This window comes from Echinops telfairi, unplaced genomic scaffold (genome assembly GCF_000313985.2).
Source record: "Echinops telfairi isolate 266 unplaced genomic scaffold, ASM31398v2 ScPeMD7_25;HRSCAF=90, whole genome shotgun sequence".
Lineage (NCBI taxonomy): Eukaryota > Metazoa > Chordata > Mammalia > Afrosoricida > Tenrecidae > Echinops > Echinops telfairi.
Window position 1 is genome coordinate 251,626 of NW_022103922.1, and position 14,149 is coordinate 265,774.

General features: G+C 51.5%; 1 protein-coding gene and 1 pseudogene across 6 annotated transcripts in view; one reads left to right on the top strand and one right to left on the bottom strand.

The window, feature by feature from the left end:
- Positions 1–14,149, bottom strand: part of EHMT1 (euchromatic histone lysine methyltransferase 1) — a 114,806-nt gene that overhangs the window by 48,841 nt on the left and 51,816 nt on the right. For 4 of the 6 annotated variants that reach the window (XM_045289156.1, XM_045289158.1, XM_045289159.1 and 1 more), the window contains exons 3-6: positions 6,117–6,691; positions 3,954–4,134; positions 1,821–1,978; positions 1,090–1,278 (exon numbers count right to left, since the gene is read on the bottom strand). In XM_045289156.1, coding sequence (XP_045145091.1) covers positions 1,090–1,278; positions 1,821–1,978; positions 3,954–4,134; positions 6,117–6,691 — 1,103 coding nt within the window. The remainder of the gene's footprint in view (positions 1–1,089; positions 1,279–1,820; positions 1,979–3,953; positions 4,135–6,116; positions 6,692–14,149) is intronic. The other 2 variants (XM_045289157.1, XM_045289160.1) reach the window with 1 other exon arrangement.
- LOC105979700 lies at positions 9,471–11,484 on the top strand (annotated as a pseudogene).

The following is a 14,149-nucleotide window of genomic DNA, read 5'->3' on the forward strand; positions in this document are numbered from 1 at the left end:
CAATGAAGACTACAAAGGGCCTGGAAGGAACTATGGCAAAGCCAGTGGTGACAGACAGCAGGGCCGAGAGGAGCTTGTATGATCTAGGGAAGCCGAGAGAGTTGCCCTATAATGAAGAAAAGAGACTTTGCTTCACGCCTTCTGATCCTGAGCCTGAAAAGTAACCTGCTGATCTTAATCCCAAGTTACAGCCTGCTGACCTTGTTGTAGCTGGTTGCTTCCTTAATATATTACTTAACTCTAAGTATGATTGGTGAGTCCTGTGTAGCCACTGCAACATAGGTTAGAGAGTGGAAGTGTGTCTGATCTCAGTTTTGAACCAGCCGGTAACCCTTCTGCAGTCAGATTTTTCTAATGTTATTACAACTACCCTTTTACACGTAGGCAGCCCAGGTGGCCATCCCCGCAGCAACCCCCGGAAACAGTTCTTGTGCTTGGCCAGCCACTGGGACTTCAGTGCTGTGATGGCTACCATGAAATTATCACCTCTGGAACACAAGCCTGAAACATGGTATGAGTCAGACAGACAGACACACCTCCCTCATCAGACAGAGAGCATGCCTGCCCCACCCAGCTGATGAGCCAAGGTCCAACAGAACTAAGTGTAAGACATTCAGGCCTCGCATTGCAGTGGACACACCCTACTGGTGAGGATGCGGGCCTCTCAATCCTCAGCAGCTCCCTACAGAGCAGGTGCAAGCCCTGCCCAGCCACCCTGTGGAGTGACTGTCCTGTGGTGTGTGCCCATGACTGAGGAGAACCCACACCAAAGCCTCTAACAAGCAGCTGCTGCTGGCCGCCATGATCCATCGGTGAACAGTCTGGGCCATTAGCATAGAGTTTCCCAGGGGCTGTCTAGGGCTGAGGAGGAAAAGCTCAGGAGGCTGACTTCAACGACTGCCTCTGAGAAAGAGAACACTTCTCTTAAGGGAATTAAACAATAATGTGGGAGAAGTACAAGAGCAGGTCACCAAGCATACACAGGGACTGATTAGGGCCCAGAGCGCCAGGCTGCTGGTCTGTAGAGCCCATGGTCTAGCCTGCAAGCTTCTCCGCACCCCACTTCTCCCAGTCGTCGGCAGACCCTACCTTCTGGGCCCGGTCACTCTCCGACATGCTCTCCTTGGAAGTCCGGCTGTCCTCTGTGGGAAAAGCTGCTGCCTGCTCAGCCCCGTGCTCATCCTCCTCCTCCAGATCCTCGGAGTCCTCCTCTTCCGAGTCCATCTCCAGACTCTCTCCATTCACATGCAGAGTGTTGTCGTCCAGGTCCTTCTCGCCCTGGAACAAGGGTGGCAGATACATGGGCAGGACCACTCAGGGCCATGGCATTGCTGAGGAAGTAGGGATGCAGCCTGACTACCCACCAAGGTGGCAGCAGGATGAGCTGGTGCTTCAGTGACCCAAGTGGACACAGAGGCTATGTCGCCATAGCAGAAGAGAGCTGTAGAGCTTGGGTCTCTTGGACATGAACTAAGATCACCAAGTTACTGCTGACTTCACAGGATAGGGAAAAAGGTCCTCCAACTTACTGACCACCTCACACAACAGGAACTAAGGCCATCCAAACTTACTGACTACCTCCCAGGATAGGGATGAAAGTCATTCAAGTTATTGATGACCTCATATGGTAGCAAGTGAAGTCATCCAAGATACTGATGACCTCACACAACAGGGATGACAGTCATCCAAGCTACTAATGACTTCAGGGATTAGATGAGGTCCTCCAACCACTGCTGACCTCACACGTGCTCTTCCTGCAGACGGGCTCTGACACGCACATTTCCAAGCACACAGGGAAATTCACTCCAGCGTGGCCTTACCTTGGGCCCCACAGTGGAATGAGTTATACTCTTAAACATCTCAATCACCGTCCTCTGTTTTAACACTTTGGTCTTTTTCTTGGGAACCAGGCTATAGGTTCCCATTCTTCGTTTTTTCTTCCGAGATACTGCAGCTGCTAAAACAAAAGGCAAGCAAGCTAAAAAAAAAAAAAAGTCAAAAAGGGGAAAAAAGGAAAAGAAATACCATTCAAATGTCTTTAAAGACAACTGACAGTTTACAAAATCTGATAAACAGTTATCAGCAAATGCCACCACATCAGGCCAGCATGCTTCAGGGCCGGCCACCCTGCAACACGGCATGCACAAACGGGCTTTCTTTACTAGTGACTGGCACAGAGAAGTCAGAACTCAGCTTCCACACATAGCTCCACATTCTATGGGGGCAGGGTGCTCCCTGCCTCTGATACCAAGCCCGCCTGACTGTGAATGCCACCTACTGCCCCCGAAGTCTCTGGCCTTACCAGACAGAATGACTCTATGGGGGCTGAAGATGATGAGCCTCCACCCTACAGCACGGGCCCCCAGCACTTCATAGCAGAGGACACCCTGACCAATATCCTGTACACTAGCTGCCCTACAGCAGAGGACACCCTGACCACAGGGGCCTCTGTATCACCACTCCACTCCACGGCGGAGGGGTGCACATGCACCCTAACCACAGGGGCTCATTATGTGTAACAGGCTAGGATACACGCCATCCAGTGACATTCATCAGAGGAAACACCAGCCACCAGCCTGGAGCACCTACAATGCACTGGTCTTCAAACCGGCAGAGACAAGAAGAATGTGGCGCGGCTGAGCCATGTAGGGGATAAAGGAGATGGGGACACAGGACAACTGAGCAGGTGGGTGTCCCAAACTGCAGCTCTAAGCACTTGAGAGGCTGTCAGCACTTCAAGAAGGTCAACTCACAGACCAGCTGGTCAGAGCTGACCACAGATGCAGGTTAGAAAGCAGCCCTGTGGCATAGGACAAAGTCCATCAGCTGCCACTACCAGTCACTCCAACCAGCAGGGACCCTGCTGGGGTAACAGGAAACTGTAGAACAGCATCAAATTCCTAAGAAGTAACCAAAAACAAACTGGCTGGACAGGCTGAGACTGCAGGGCTTCCCGGTGCTGATCCAGAGTCACCTTGTTGCCAAACAATGAATTGGTCAAAAAACAATCCCTATCACCATACTTACTGAGCTCCCCATACGAAACCTAATGGCCCACCACAGTGAGGAGTGGGGAGAGGGAACGGGACACATTAGGGTAGTGGTCAAAGCACGCAGGACCACAGTTTGGAGAACATGACCGGCACCACTCAGGGGCCAGAGCCTCATCGGCTGCTTCTCCTTCTCCACAGACACTGTGGGACTACCAGACGGTAACTTTCAGAGGGCAGCCGCATGATTCACACATGAAAGCTATCTATGGGCAGTGATGTGCCCCCGGGGTCAGGTGAGTGAGCTCACACAGGGAACTAACTCCTCACAGATTTCTCACAGGGTTTCTGAATGTGATTAACAAGAGAGTGTAATGTCCAGAAAAAGACATCCACTTGTAACTAGAGACACAACTCTGCCCAATGTCTTTCAGGTCCCATGGCCCCCACCAGGCCCAGACATGGCTGCCCCCTCCGCATCCCATGTGCACAAAGGCTGTGGTGAGTCAGCAAACACTTAACTCACTAGCACATGAGTGTGTGCTCACACATGCACACACACACACACACACACACACACACACAGAGGCTGACTCGCTGGAAGGGCCATCACTTCTGCAGAGACAGTGCCCAGTTCATTCTGCTCAAGGGGGCGGGGTGCCCTCACCCCAAGGTGACTATCTTCCTATGTTGTCGTAGTGGCTGAGGATCTGGCTACCCGACAGGTCATGCAGACAGGTGGTGGGTGGCCAGTCCAAGGATCTCTTTAAGCTTAAGTCTAAAGCACCACATGCTCCTGAGAATATTCCCGGAAGGAATCAGGCAACCTCCCAAATCCCAGAGCAGGGTCCTGAGCAGACGCCGCCGCCGTCCCAGTAGCCCAGCCAGAGTGCAACGGTACACAGGGGCAGGCACGTGCAGGAGCGCATGGGGCTGGGAGCAGCGCACACAGCTGCAGCCTACCTGTCTGGGACTTCGCGGTGGCCACATAGCACTGGTTCTGAGGTAGCGACTGATGCAGGGGCGGGAACGGGGCTAAGAGCTGCCGCCTCCCGAAATCAGCCAGGCCCCTGGAGGTCTCCTCCTTCAACTCCTGGTGGTCTCTGGCCTCTCGGACATCTCGGGTCTCCATGCCAGCCACGTGCTTCAAACACAGTCAGTCAGTCACCACAGGTCCATGCAAGAGGCCTCCTCCCGGAAGCTGCCACCCGCCCCACCGAGCCCCTCAATGGAAAGGCACAAGGCTCGAGACCAGCAAGGTCAGGACCCCCAGACAAAGGACGGAGCAGGCACATGGGCGTGAGCCTCAAGTGTTTCCTATTTGGCCCTCTGCAGGATCCTGCAACAACACAACCAGGTGTTGACTGCTCTTCAGAACGGCCTGGACGCCTGTCTACACAGCCATGTGCCACAGCCCCAGAAAGGACCCGCTGCACCATAGCAGGTAGTCACGTGTGAAGCTGCTAGTGCAAGTCCGGAGGGTCAAACCCCCAGCCACTGCACAGGAGCACAGGAATGCTCTGCTGCCAGGAAGGTGAGCAGCCTCCGAGTTCCACGGGGCAGCTCATCCGATACCTCCCCTCCGGCCTCAGGCTTGCTTTAACTTTTCCCAGAGGTGCGAGCACCACCATGATACCGAGCCACACGTAAAACCGCTTCTGCTTGGAGCTCATCCACCTAGCTACCAGCCACACACAGGCTCACACCTCTCCTACCTGGACACCCGTCACCAACCCTGCCACGCCTCCACCCCCACCCCTAACTTCTCCAACAGTTCTTCAACCTGGAGCAGCTCGGGCTTTCCTTGAAAACCCAACGCCACTCCTCTACGGCCCTGCTGGATGGACAGAGCAGCGCTGGCCACAGTCTCCCTCGCCACCAAACTGTGAACCCTAACAGAGGCAGATAGCTCCACCCAACCCTCCTTAAGAGCTGGGTACCACAGACTTTTCTGTCTGTGGGTGAGCTCTTTAACCACTGCTCCCAGGAGCCCTCATCCAGTCCCACTCGAGCAGCACGCACAGTACACTCGGTGGGGTGACCAAGTGGGCCGAGATGGAGGCCCAGCCCGGGCCATCACCTGTTCCACACCTAGTGATGGAGCCTCGGCAGGATGGCCCAGCTAGGGGAGAGTGTGCACGTAGCGGAGGTGCACAGCACACACTGTCAACAGCCGAGGCGACAGCCAGGATACACTCGGCCTGTTGGGACATGCGCGTTCTTACACTCTGTGTCTGTCACCCACGACAAGCCCAGAGGGCAGACAGCCAGTGTGATGACACATAGGGAGCCTTGTGGGCGGAGCATGGAGAGCTGGGGTTAGAGGACAGCGCCTGCATCACCAGGGCCCCGTGGGCTCCAGAGCCTGGCCGTCCGAGGAGGCTGGCAAGAGAGCTGAGGAGGAAAGATGAGAGCAGTGCTCTGGGGCAGGCGCCCAAGAAATCGCTGCTGGGATCTCCTACCAGCCCAGACACAAGAGACATCTGTGGACCCACTGTCCTCCAGTGTGAAAGGGGTGGGGGCAGTGCAGTCCGTGCACAAGGAGGGAGATGAGTTAGAGAGGGCCCAGTCTGGGGTGGGGTATGGCAGGGCCTGAGGGCAAGGCCGGGCTCCCCAGTGAGATTCCCGATGAAGTAGGGAAATCCCCCAACATCTGGGTCACCAAAGCCTCAGCAAAGAATGGACACTGGAAGAAACAGAACCTGTCACCCAAGATCCACCACAAGTGCAGCCAGTGCGTGTGAAGGGAAGAAAAGCAGTGAAGTGTGAGCCCAAGGAGCAGCCCTGAGGCTGAAGGGACAGCAGGGGACACGGAGCAGGGCCTCCGCATGTGTCAGGTGGCACTCAGGAAGGCCACCAGGATAAGCAGAAGCACCGTGAGCCAAGCGTCAGCCCAGTACCTTCACTCCTCTCCCCGGGCACCTCCCACAGACACAGGGACTGAGAAGTCCAAGGTCTCTGGGAGAGGCCCAACATGGCATGGCCCTGTCACAGACAGGTGACCGCCAGAAAGACCTGTGGCCTGGCCACGAATAGGGGAGTCACCCAGAGCAGGGGTGACTTCCCTCAACACTTCCGCCCGCCTGCTGCAGAGGGAGAAGCCAGGAGCACGGGGCAACACCTTACCAGGCCCAGGGTGGACTTGGGCATGGTCTTGCGAGCTCGGTGAACCTTGACATCGGGGCCGGGGCCCGGGCCGGGCAGCGGCCTGTCGTCAGTGTCCCGGCTGCCCTCTCCGAGCCTGGCTGGCACTGCAGCTGGCATCTGAGAAAAAGCGCCTGGAGTCCTTGCTTTGCCAGCTCCTCCCGGCAGGGTCTTGGCGGCATGGCCAGGAAGGGGGGGCGCTGAGGGGCCGCTAGTCCGAGAGGGCTGCCCCTGCAGGGCTGGCTTGGCCAGGAAGAAGCCGTTGCTCCCAACGACGGCGGTCTGTGTGAGCTCGTCGGCCCTCACATGGTTCTGGGGTCCCGCCTCGACATCACGCTCTGACAGGCCGTTCTCCGCGATGCGGGCCAGCTTGTGGGCACTGTCCTGAGGGCCGGCCTTCACAAGCTCCAGAGTGTGCTTGGCGGAGGCGGCGGTGTTCGCATGGCTGCTGGCTTCACTCTTCTCACAGGACCCGTTGGTTTCACCATCTGCGGCGGCCGTGTGAGCCTCTCCTCCCTGCTGTTCCGCGGAGCCTTCGTCGGCAGCCATGGGGACGTCTGTGGACAGAGAGGGGAGGTCAACAAGAGGCGAGAGCAAGAAGAAACCTGCAAGGAAGCCTGCAGGGTTCTCAACGCTGGAGGGCCTGAGGGGAGTGAGCGCAAACCTCACTCTCCAAAGTCATCCTGGGCCATCGCTCCGCTTGTTGGTGTCGTCTGAGGGGACCTGAGAGCTCCACACTCTTGCCACCGGGTTCCTTAGAGGGAAATGTGCAGCACTGCACATGAGCACGAGGGACCCACCAACCAAGGGACTGTGAGCAAGCCGGCCCAAGGGCAGACGAGAGGGGATCAGAGAAATGGGAGCAAAAAGCAATGAGAAGAAGGGGAGAAGAGCAAGGAAACCAAAAGGTTCTACTAGTCTTTCTTCGTTCTTTTTTTAAGAGGAGCAACACTGAGAAACCTCCTGGCCAACTGGGGAAGAGGCCACCTTCAACAAAAACGTCAAGGGGCAGATGAAGCCTGACCCTAAACCCGACAAACCTAAAATGAAAACCATCAGGTGGCACCAACAACTTGATGCCTACAAATCAGACAGCTAGGACGAGATGGAAATTCTTTCACCAACTCAAACAACAAAGATGACTCAGGCGGAGAAAAAGCCTGATCACTCAGATCGACTGCAGACAGAGATGCGTGATTACAGTGAGCGCGCGCACACACACACACCCACACACCCCCTGGTGACCAACCACGGCCCACTACTTAATGAGGAGGCAAACAATTCCATGTACACTTTTTACCAGAGCTGAAGGCAGCATATTCTCAGGCATTTTTGTCTCCGAGGGCAGCACAGCCTGGGCCCATGCAAGACCAAGTCCTCACATGGAAGCTGCAGACCACAGGCCCTAGGGAATTTGGACGCAAAGCTTCACGGAAGAGAGCCAATCAATTCAAACAACACATGGAAAGAGATGATGGATCAAGGCACCGAGCTTATCCCAGGGTGGGCCGGCAGCTGCTCCAGCACTCAGCACAAACACAGAGGACACCAAGACCGTCAAAAGTCTGAGGAGCATTTTCTGGGTCCTGGAAAGAAGTCTAAGCGCACCGGGAAGAGTGGAGACTCCTCTGGAGTCAGGTCTGCAACCACCCCCGCGGTGCTCCCTAGGCACCTCCATTCAGCCAGTTGTGTTACGTGTTGCTGTAAAAACAACAACAACAACAAAAAGTATGAACAGAGCATGCACCTCAGAGGGGAGGGAGCAGTCTGAAAACTAACTTAGAAGGCATGTGTTTTTTTTAGAAAAAAAAATGTTTGATCATTTTATTGGAGGATCGTACAATTCTTATCACAACCCATACGTACATCCATTTTTAGAAAAAATTTTGTAGAAAAATATGGAATGCAGGGAATAAAATTCAGAGAGCTACTGGAACTAATGAGTGCGCTGCAGAATGCAAGACTGACTGTAAAAATGAACCTCAACCTCGCTCCTGGTATAAAAATCAATTCAAACAAAACAGCTGTCAAGGAAAAATGTAAAACTAGAAAACCTTAGAAGACTAGGATGAGGCAGAATCTTAGTCGAGACATTAAAAAAAAAAAAAATCCATGAAAGGAAGCACTGACACCCCGGCCTTCATGAGGATTAAAGTGTGTGCTCTGCCACAGCCCAACTGGAGGGAGCACGCTGAAGACGGCTCAGAGAAGCCCCTGCTGATGCTGAGCGGCCACCTGACTCAAGTCAACACCTAAGGAAAGCTCAAGGCTGCCATCAGGGGGCCCTAGGGGCACCCTCTGGAGCCTGAGCTCCTGGCCAACATGCAGGCCATCCCTCAGGAAGGCAGAGGCAGAGTTTCAGGCCCAGCAATGCCACGCCAACTCTCACTCCACAGAAGGGAGGGCAAGTCCACACAAAAGCCATGGCAGTCTGCCTCACCCTTCCCCCACCCCAGAGTGGAACCGCCCAAATGTCCCTGGGCAAGTGGTGGACAAGCACAACAAAAAAGGACAAAGGCTGGAATAAGCCACCGCATGATAAATCCTGAAAACACTGTTCCCAGTGCAAGGAGCCAGGCACATAGGGCTATATATTGTGGGACGTGGGATTTTATTTAAATAAGAAGCCTAGAGGAAGAAAATCCAGAAACAGAAAGTAGATGAGGAGTCATCAGAAATTAGGAACTGGGGGCATGGAGACCCACTGCTAGCAGATAATGGTCTTTCCTGGGGCTGAAGGAGCAGTGGAATCAGTGAATGTGGCCAAAGTCTCTGGCTCCCACCAAATGACTTTTTCCTGTATGGGTCTGATAAGAAGGTGGGGGAAGATGCTGACACAGGATTCACTGGTATGCTATCCTGCTGGGTATAAAATGAGCCCTCTGAGAAACTGGGGTGGGGTGGGGGTGAGGATCTCACTAGCAAGAGCCTGGAATGGGGTGTATCCTCTGGACCAGAGGCTCCTGCATAGCGAACCTCTTGGATCTACAAGACCGCTGTGACATCAGAGGTGCAGCAGCAGACCCAGGAGCCAAGAGCAGGAAGCAGAGCAGTGGACTTCCCAGCTCACAGAGCAAGTCAAGCTGAATGCTTTGGGGCAGGTGGCTGGATTGCACGCGTGGTACCTCTGGTCACTTAACTGGAGAGCTGGACTTGCTGACCCACGGAGGTGGAGCTGAGTGCCTTCAGGCTGAGGCTCATTGGAGTGGTGCCCCTCTGGGCACTTAATTAGCAGCCCTAAAAGAACTCTTTAACATGTCCTAATGAACAACTTGATCCTAAGCATTTCTCACTTGCATGACCACCTGTTAGCTTCCTTTAATAAACTCTTTAGTCATGAATACTGTGAGTTCTGTGTACGCACTGCAATTATGGACACTATAACCCGGATAAAAAGCAGAGAGTACCAGTTAAGGCAGCACAGGGGTAATAAAAATATTCTCAAATTTGAGAGTGGTGAGGTGCATCATCTCGTCGACCTGCTGAAAATCAACAAACTGCACACCCTAAAAGCGTAATGTTATATGGAAAACATCTCATTTTTAAAAACCCCATGAGAACATATTTTTCCAATCTTTTAAGAAATCTGATTTCAAACCAAGAGGCAAGCGAATTTTGGGAATGATGAGGGCAACAAATGTATAGATGTGCTTTACACAATTGATCTATGTATTGTGATGAATTTTATGAGCTCCAATAAATTGATTTTTAAAAAATAAGCAAATTCTAATACTGGCTCCCCTACTAATAAACTATGTTGTAATATTGTTTCAAAAAAAAAAAAGAAATCTGATTTCAAAATGAGCAAAAGACATGAGCAGACATTTTCCTCAAAAAGGACACAAAGATGCTTGGCAGGCACACAGCAACGCTCAACATTGCCCCTGGTCACCCGAACCCCAAACCACACTCTCCCTGCCAGCCAGGCGGTTCTACTCATAGCCACCTGCAGGACAGAGGAGAACTGCCCCTGGGGGTTCCAGGACTTTGGAAATCTTTTAAGGGAGCAGACAGTCTCATCTTTCTCCCCAAGGTGGGTTCAAACCACTGGCCTTGCAGTCAGTAGCTCAGCGCACAGCCCATACATGCTACCAGGCCTCACTGGCCATTAGAGAAATGAAAATTAAAACCACGATGCAGTGTCACTGACCTGCCATCAGATCAACTTCAATGAAAACCAGGGGTGACCTAGTTTCTAAGGTTCACGTCTGAAGTCAGGATCCCCACGGCGTCATCCAGAGTAAATGGAATGAGATTGTTAAAAGCTTCAATGGCACGAGCCTCTCATCGAGGCGTCTACCCCCATGGTATTGAGAAGCCCTCTGCCATCCAGCAGTGAGCCTATCAAAGGTGATGATGTGATCACACAAGCCCAACCTGGGGCTGGGAAAATGGCCACTTTTGCCAAATCAATCCTGCAGCGGATTGAATTAGATCTAAAGGCTACCCAGACCTTGGTTCTGGCTCCCACTCGAGAACTGGCCCAGCAAATACAGAAAGCAGTGATGGCACTATGAGATTACATAGCTGCCTCCTGCCATGGCTGCATTGGGGGTGCCAATGTGTGTGCTAAAGTGCAGAAGCTGCAGGTAGAGGCTGCCCATAACATCATGGGTATCCCAGGCCATTCATTCAACATGCCTAATCCAAGATACCTGTCTCCCAAATATATCAAAATGTGTGCACTGGATGAAGTCAATAAGGCGTTAAGCCATGGCGTCAAGGACGAGATCTACCACATATTCCAAAAACTCAACAGCAGCACCCAGGTCATTTTGTTGTCGGTTACAGTGCCTTCTGATGTGCTTGAGGTGACCAAGCTCATGAGGGACCCCACTAGGATTCTGGTCAAGAAAGAAGAATTGACCTTGACCGTAGAGGATATCCTCTAATTCTACATCAATGTCGAACATGAGGAGTGAAAGCTGACACACTGTGGGACTTGGATGAAACCTCGACCATCACCCAGGCAGTCATCTTCATCAATACCTGGAGGAAGGCTGACTGGCTCACTGAGAAGATGCATGCCCTATTTCCACTATGCATGGAGATTGGGACAAAAGGAATGAGGTGGGATTATGAGGGCGCTCCCTTTGTTTCTAGCAGAGAACCGATTACCACTGACCTACTGGCCAGAGGTTTTGATGTACAACAAAGTTTCGTTAGTCATCCAACTATGACCTTCCCACCAACAGGGAAAACTGTATCTACAGAATTGGTCATGGTGGATGTTTTGGCCATACAGATGTGGCTACTACCATGATGGCAGAAGACAAGGGGACTCTAAGACACCGAGACCTACAACTCCTGCATTGAGGAGATGACCCTCAATGTTGCTGACCTCATCTGAGAGGAGGGGCTATCTGTCCTGCTGCCTCACCCTGGACAGGGTTTATTCCTGAGGGGCTGGGAAGGAACAACAGGAGGGGGAGGGAACGGAGCCAAAGGATGGACATCTTGTCATTTTTTCCCCTTTGAATAGATGTCACTTTTTAAGGCAGAAGGAGAAAAAAACAAGGGTGAGACCAAATGCAGGCTCGGCTGTGGAGAAACCTGGCCACCCAAACAGCACTGGAGAAATGATAAATACAGAGTCCTCACCAAATCACGGAGCAGTTTCCTGTCCTACAAAACTCAACATTCAACTAACTTCCACAGAGCTAAGCCATTGCAGACCAGGGCATTTAACACAATCACTTACCTGATACAGCAGCTCCAGCGTAACCAACGAAAATGGAAACCACGGAGACGTCCTCCAACAAGAGCAAGGCAGACAGTGGCACTGCTGCTGCTGCTGCTGCTGCCGCCGCCAGGTCACAGCTCACAGAGCCCAAGTACGAGAGAAGAGGTGCTGCCTGCTCTCACACCATCCTCACAAGCCTTAAGGCCACTACTGCAGAAGCCACTGTGTCCATCTCCCTCACTGAAAGTCATCTTTTTTGCTGCCCCTCTACCTTACCGAGCAACACAACACAGCAGTAAAAAGGAAGAAACTACCACAACGGGGTGGGAAACTCCAAAAGGTTACACACGGTGTGATTCCACACACAAAGCTCTTTGGAAGTGACACAATTCTAGAAACAGAGCGGAGGTGCGTGATCACTGGAGGTCGGGGAGGACGGGGAAGCGAGGGGCAGGAGATGTGTATCATTACACAAAGACAGCAGCGGGGGGCAGGCAAGCAGTGATGAAACTGCTGTGTCTTGACTGTGGAGTTGAAACACATCCTGCACAGGTGACAGTCTAACACCATGTTCAAGGCCCATACAGCCACTCCTCGCTTTCCAACTTGGTTCCCAAAGTCCTGGTCAGTAAGTGAGATCAGTGTTGTAGAGTAGAGGATCACAAAGTGGAGGGTGGCTTCCACTTTGACGTAAATGCTGGACCCCCCAGAAGCACAATCCAGCCACACCGACACATACCCGTAAAAATAACCCATCACTTTCACCTCCAACCTCAGCACTCAGACTGCCAGATGCACAGGTGAATGCCCAGGCTTTGTGACAATGGGACACTTTTGACAATGGGCGTGAAGGTGAACCACTGACTAGGGAGAGGACAAGGAGTGAGGAGTGGCTGTAGCCCAGAGGGACAAGATGCCCAGGCTTGTTCTGTGCTGTTCCTGCATCTGAACCTACAGTTATCAGAAAGCAAAAAAAGCTTTACAACAAAAGGTAAACTGTAACTCCCCATACTAGTAGTGTATAAAAGTGAGGTTTTACAATCAGAACAAACCTTTTAAAAATATTATTTATAATAACATGTAAAATATTAAATAATCAGGGAGTAACAAGTAAAAAATATGCACAGGAAATAAGTAATAGAAAACTGTCCCTTGCTCATAAGCCGGCAGGCTCAATATTGAGTCTTACTTGAGTTAGGCAGTAAGAACATGACCAAGCAAAGGGGGAAGCCTTCATGACCAGAGCCATACTGAGGAGGGACCCCAAAGGGCTCAGACCTTATTAGTGAGGCTGAACCACACTGTTGTCTAAGTAACATTTCTTCTAAATCAACAGCTAAGCCCTGAATCAAAGTACAATTCATGGCCAGAAACGTTGAAAAAAAGGCTATGAATAAACTAATTTGCAAATGTATTAATTAATAACATACCTTAAAAAAGCCCAACAATCTTTTAAATTGAAAAAAGAAAAAAAACAACCAAACCCATCATCATAATCACTAGAACAATTATTATTCAAAATGTCTAGGATCCAACTAAAAATTACTCCAAGGAAAGTCAAGGGAAATAGAGGAAAGAGCTGGGAGGCAAAGGGCATTTATAGAGGTTTAGATAAAGACATGTACATATGCAAATATATTTATATATGAGGATGGGGAAATAGATCTATGTGCATATATTTATAGGTTTAGGATTAAGGTAACAGAAGGACATTGGGCCTCCACTCAAGTACTCCCTCAATGCAAGAATACTATCTTCTATTAAATTGGCATTCTATGATGCTCACCTTCCCAACACAACCGCTGAAAACAAAGCAGGTGAAGAAAGCTGAAGGTGCCCAGCTATGAAAAGATATAGCATCTGGGATCTTAAAAGCTTGAAGGTAAACAAGCAGCCATCTAGCTCAGAAGCGACAAAGCCCACATGGAAGAAGCACACCAGCCTGTGTGATCGCAAGGTGCCAAAGGGACCAGTTATCAGGCATCAAAGAACAAAAAATCATATCATTGTGTGCTCACCACCATGATACGATCGCTGAAGACAAATGAGTACATAAGCAAATGTGGCGAAGAAAGCTGATGGTGCCCGGCTATCAAAAGGTATACAGTAGTGTCTGGGGTCTTAAAGACTTGAAGGTAAAGAAGCGGCCATCTAGCTCAGAAGCGACAAAGCCCACATGGAAGAAGCACACCAGCCTGTGCGATCACGAGGTGTCGAAGGGATCAGGTATCAGGCATCATCAGAAAAAAAAAATCTTACCATAGTGAATGAGTGGGGGAGTGCAGAGTGGAGACCCAAAGCCCATTAGTAGGCCACTGGAGATCCCCTTGCA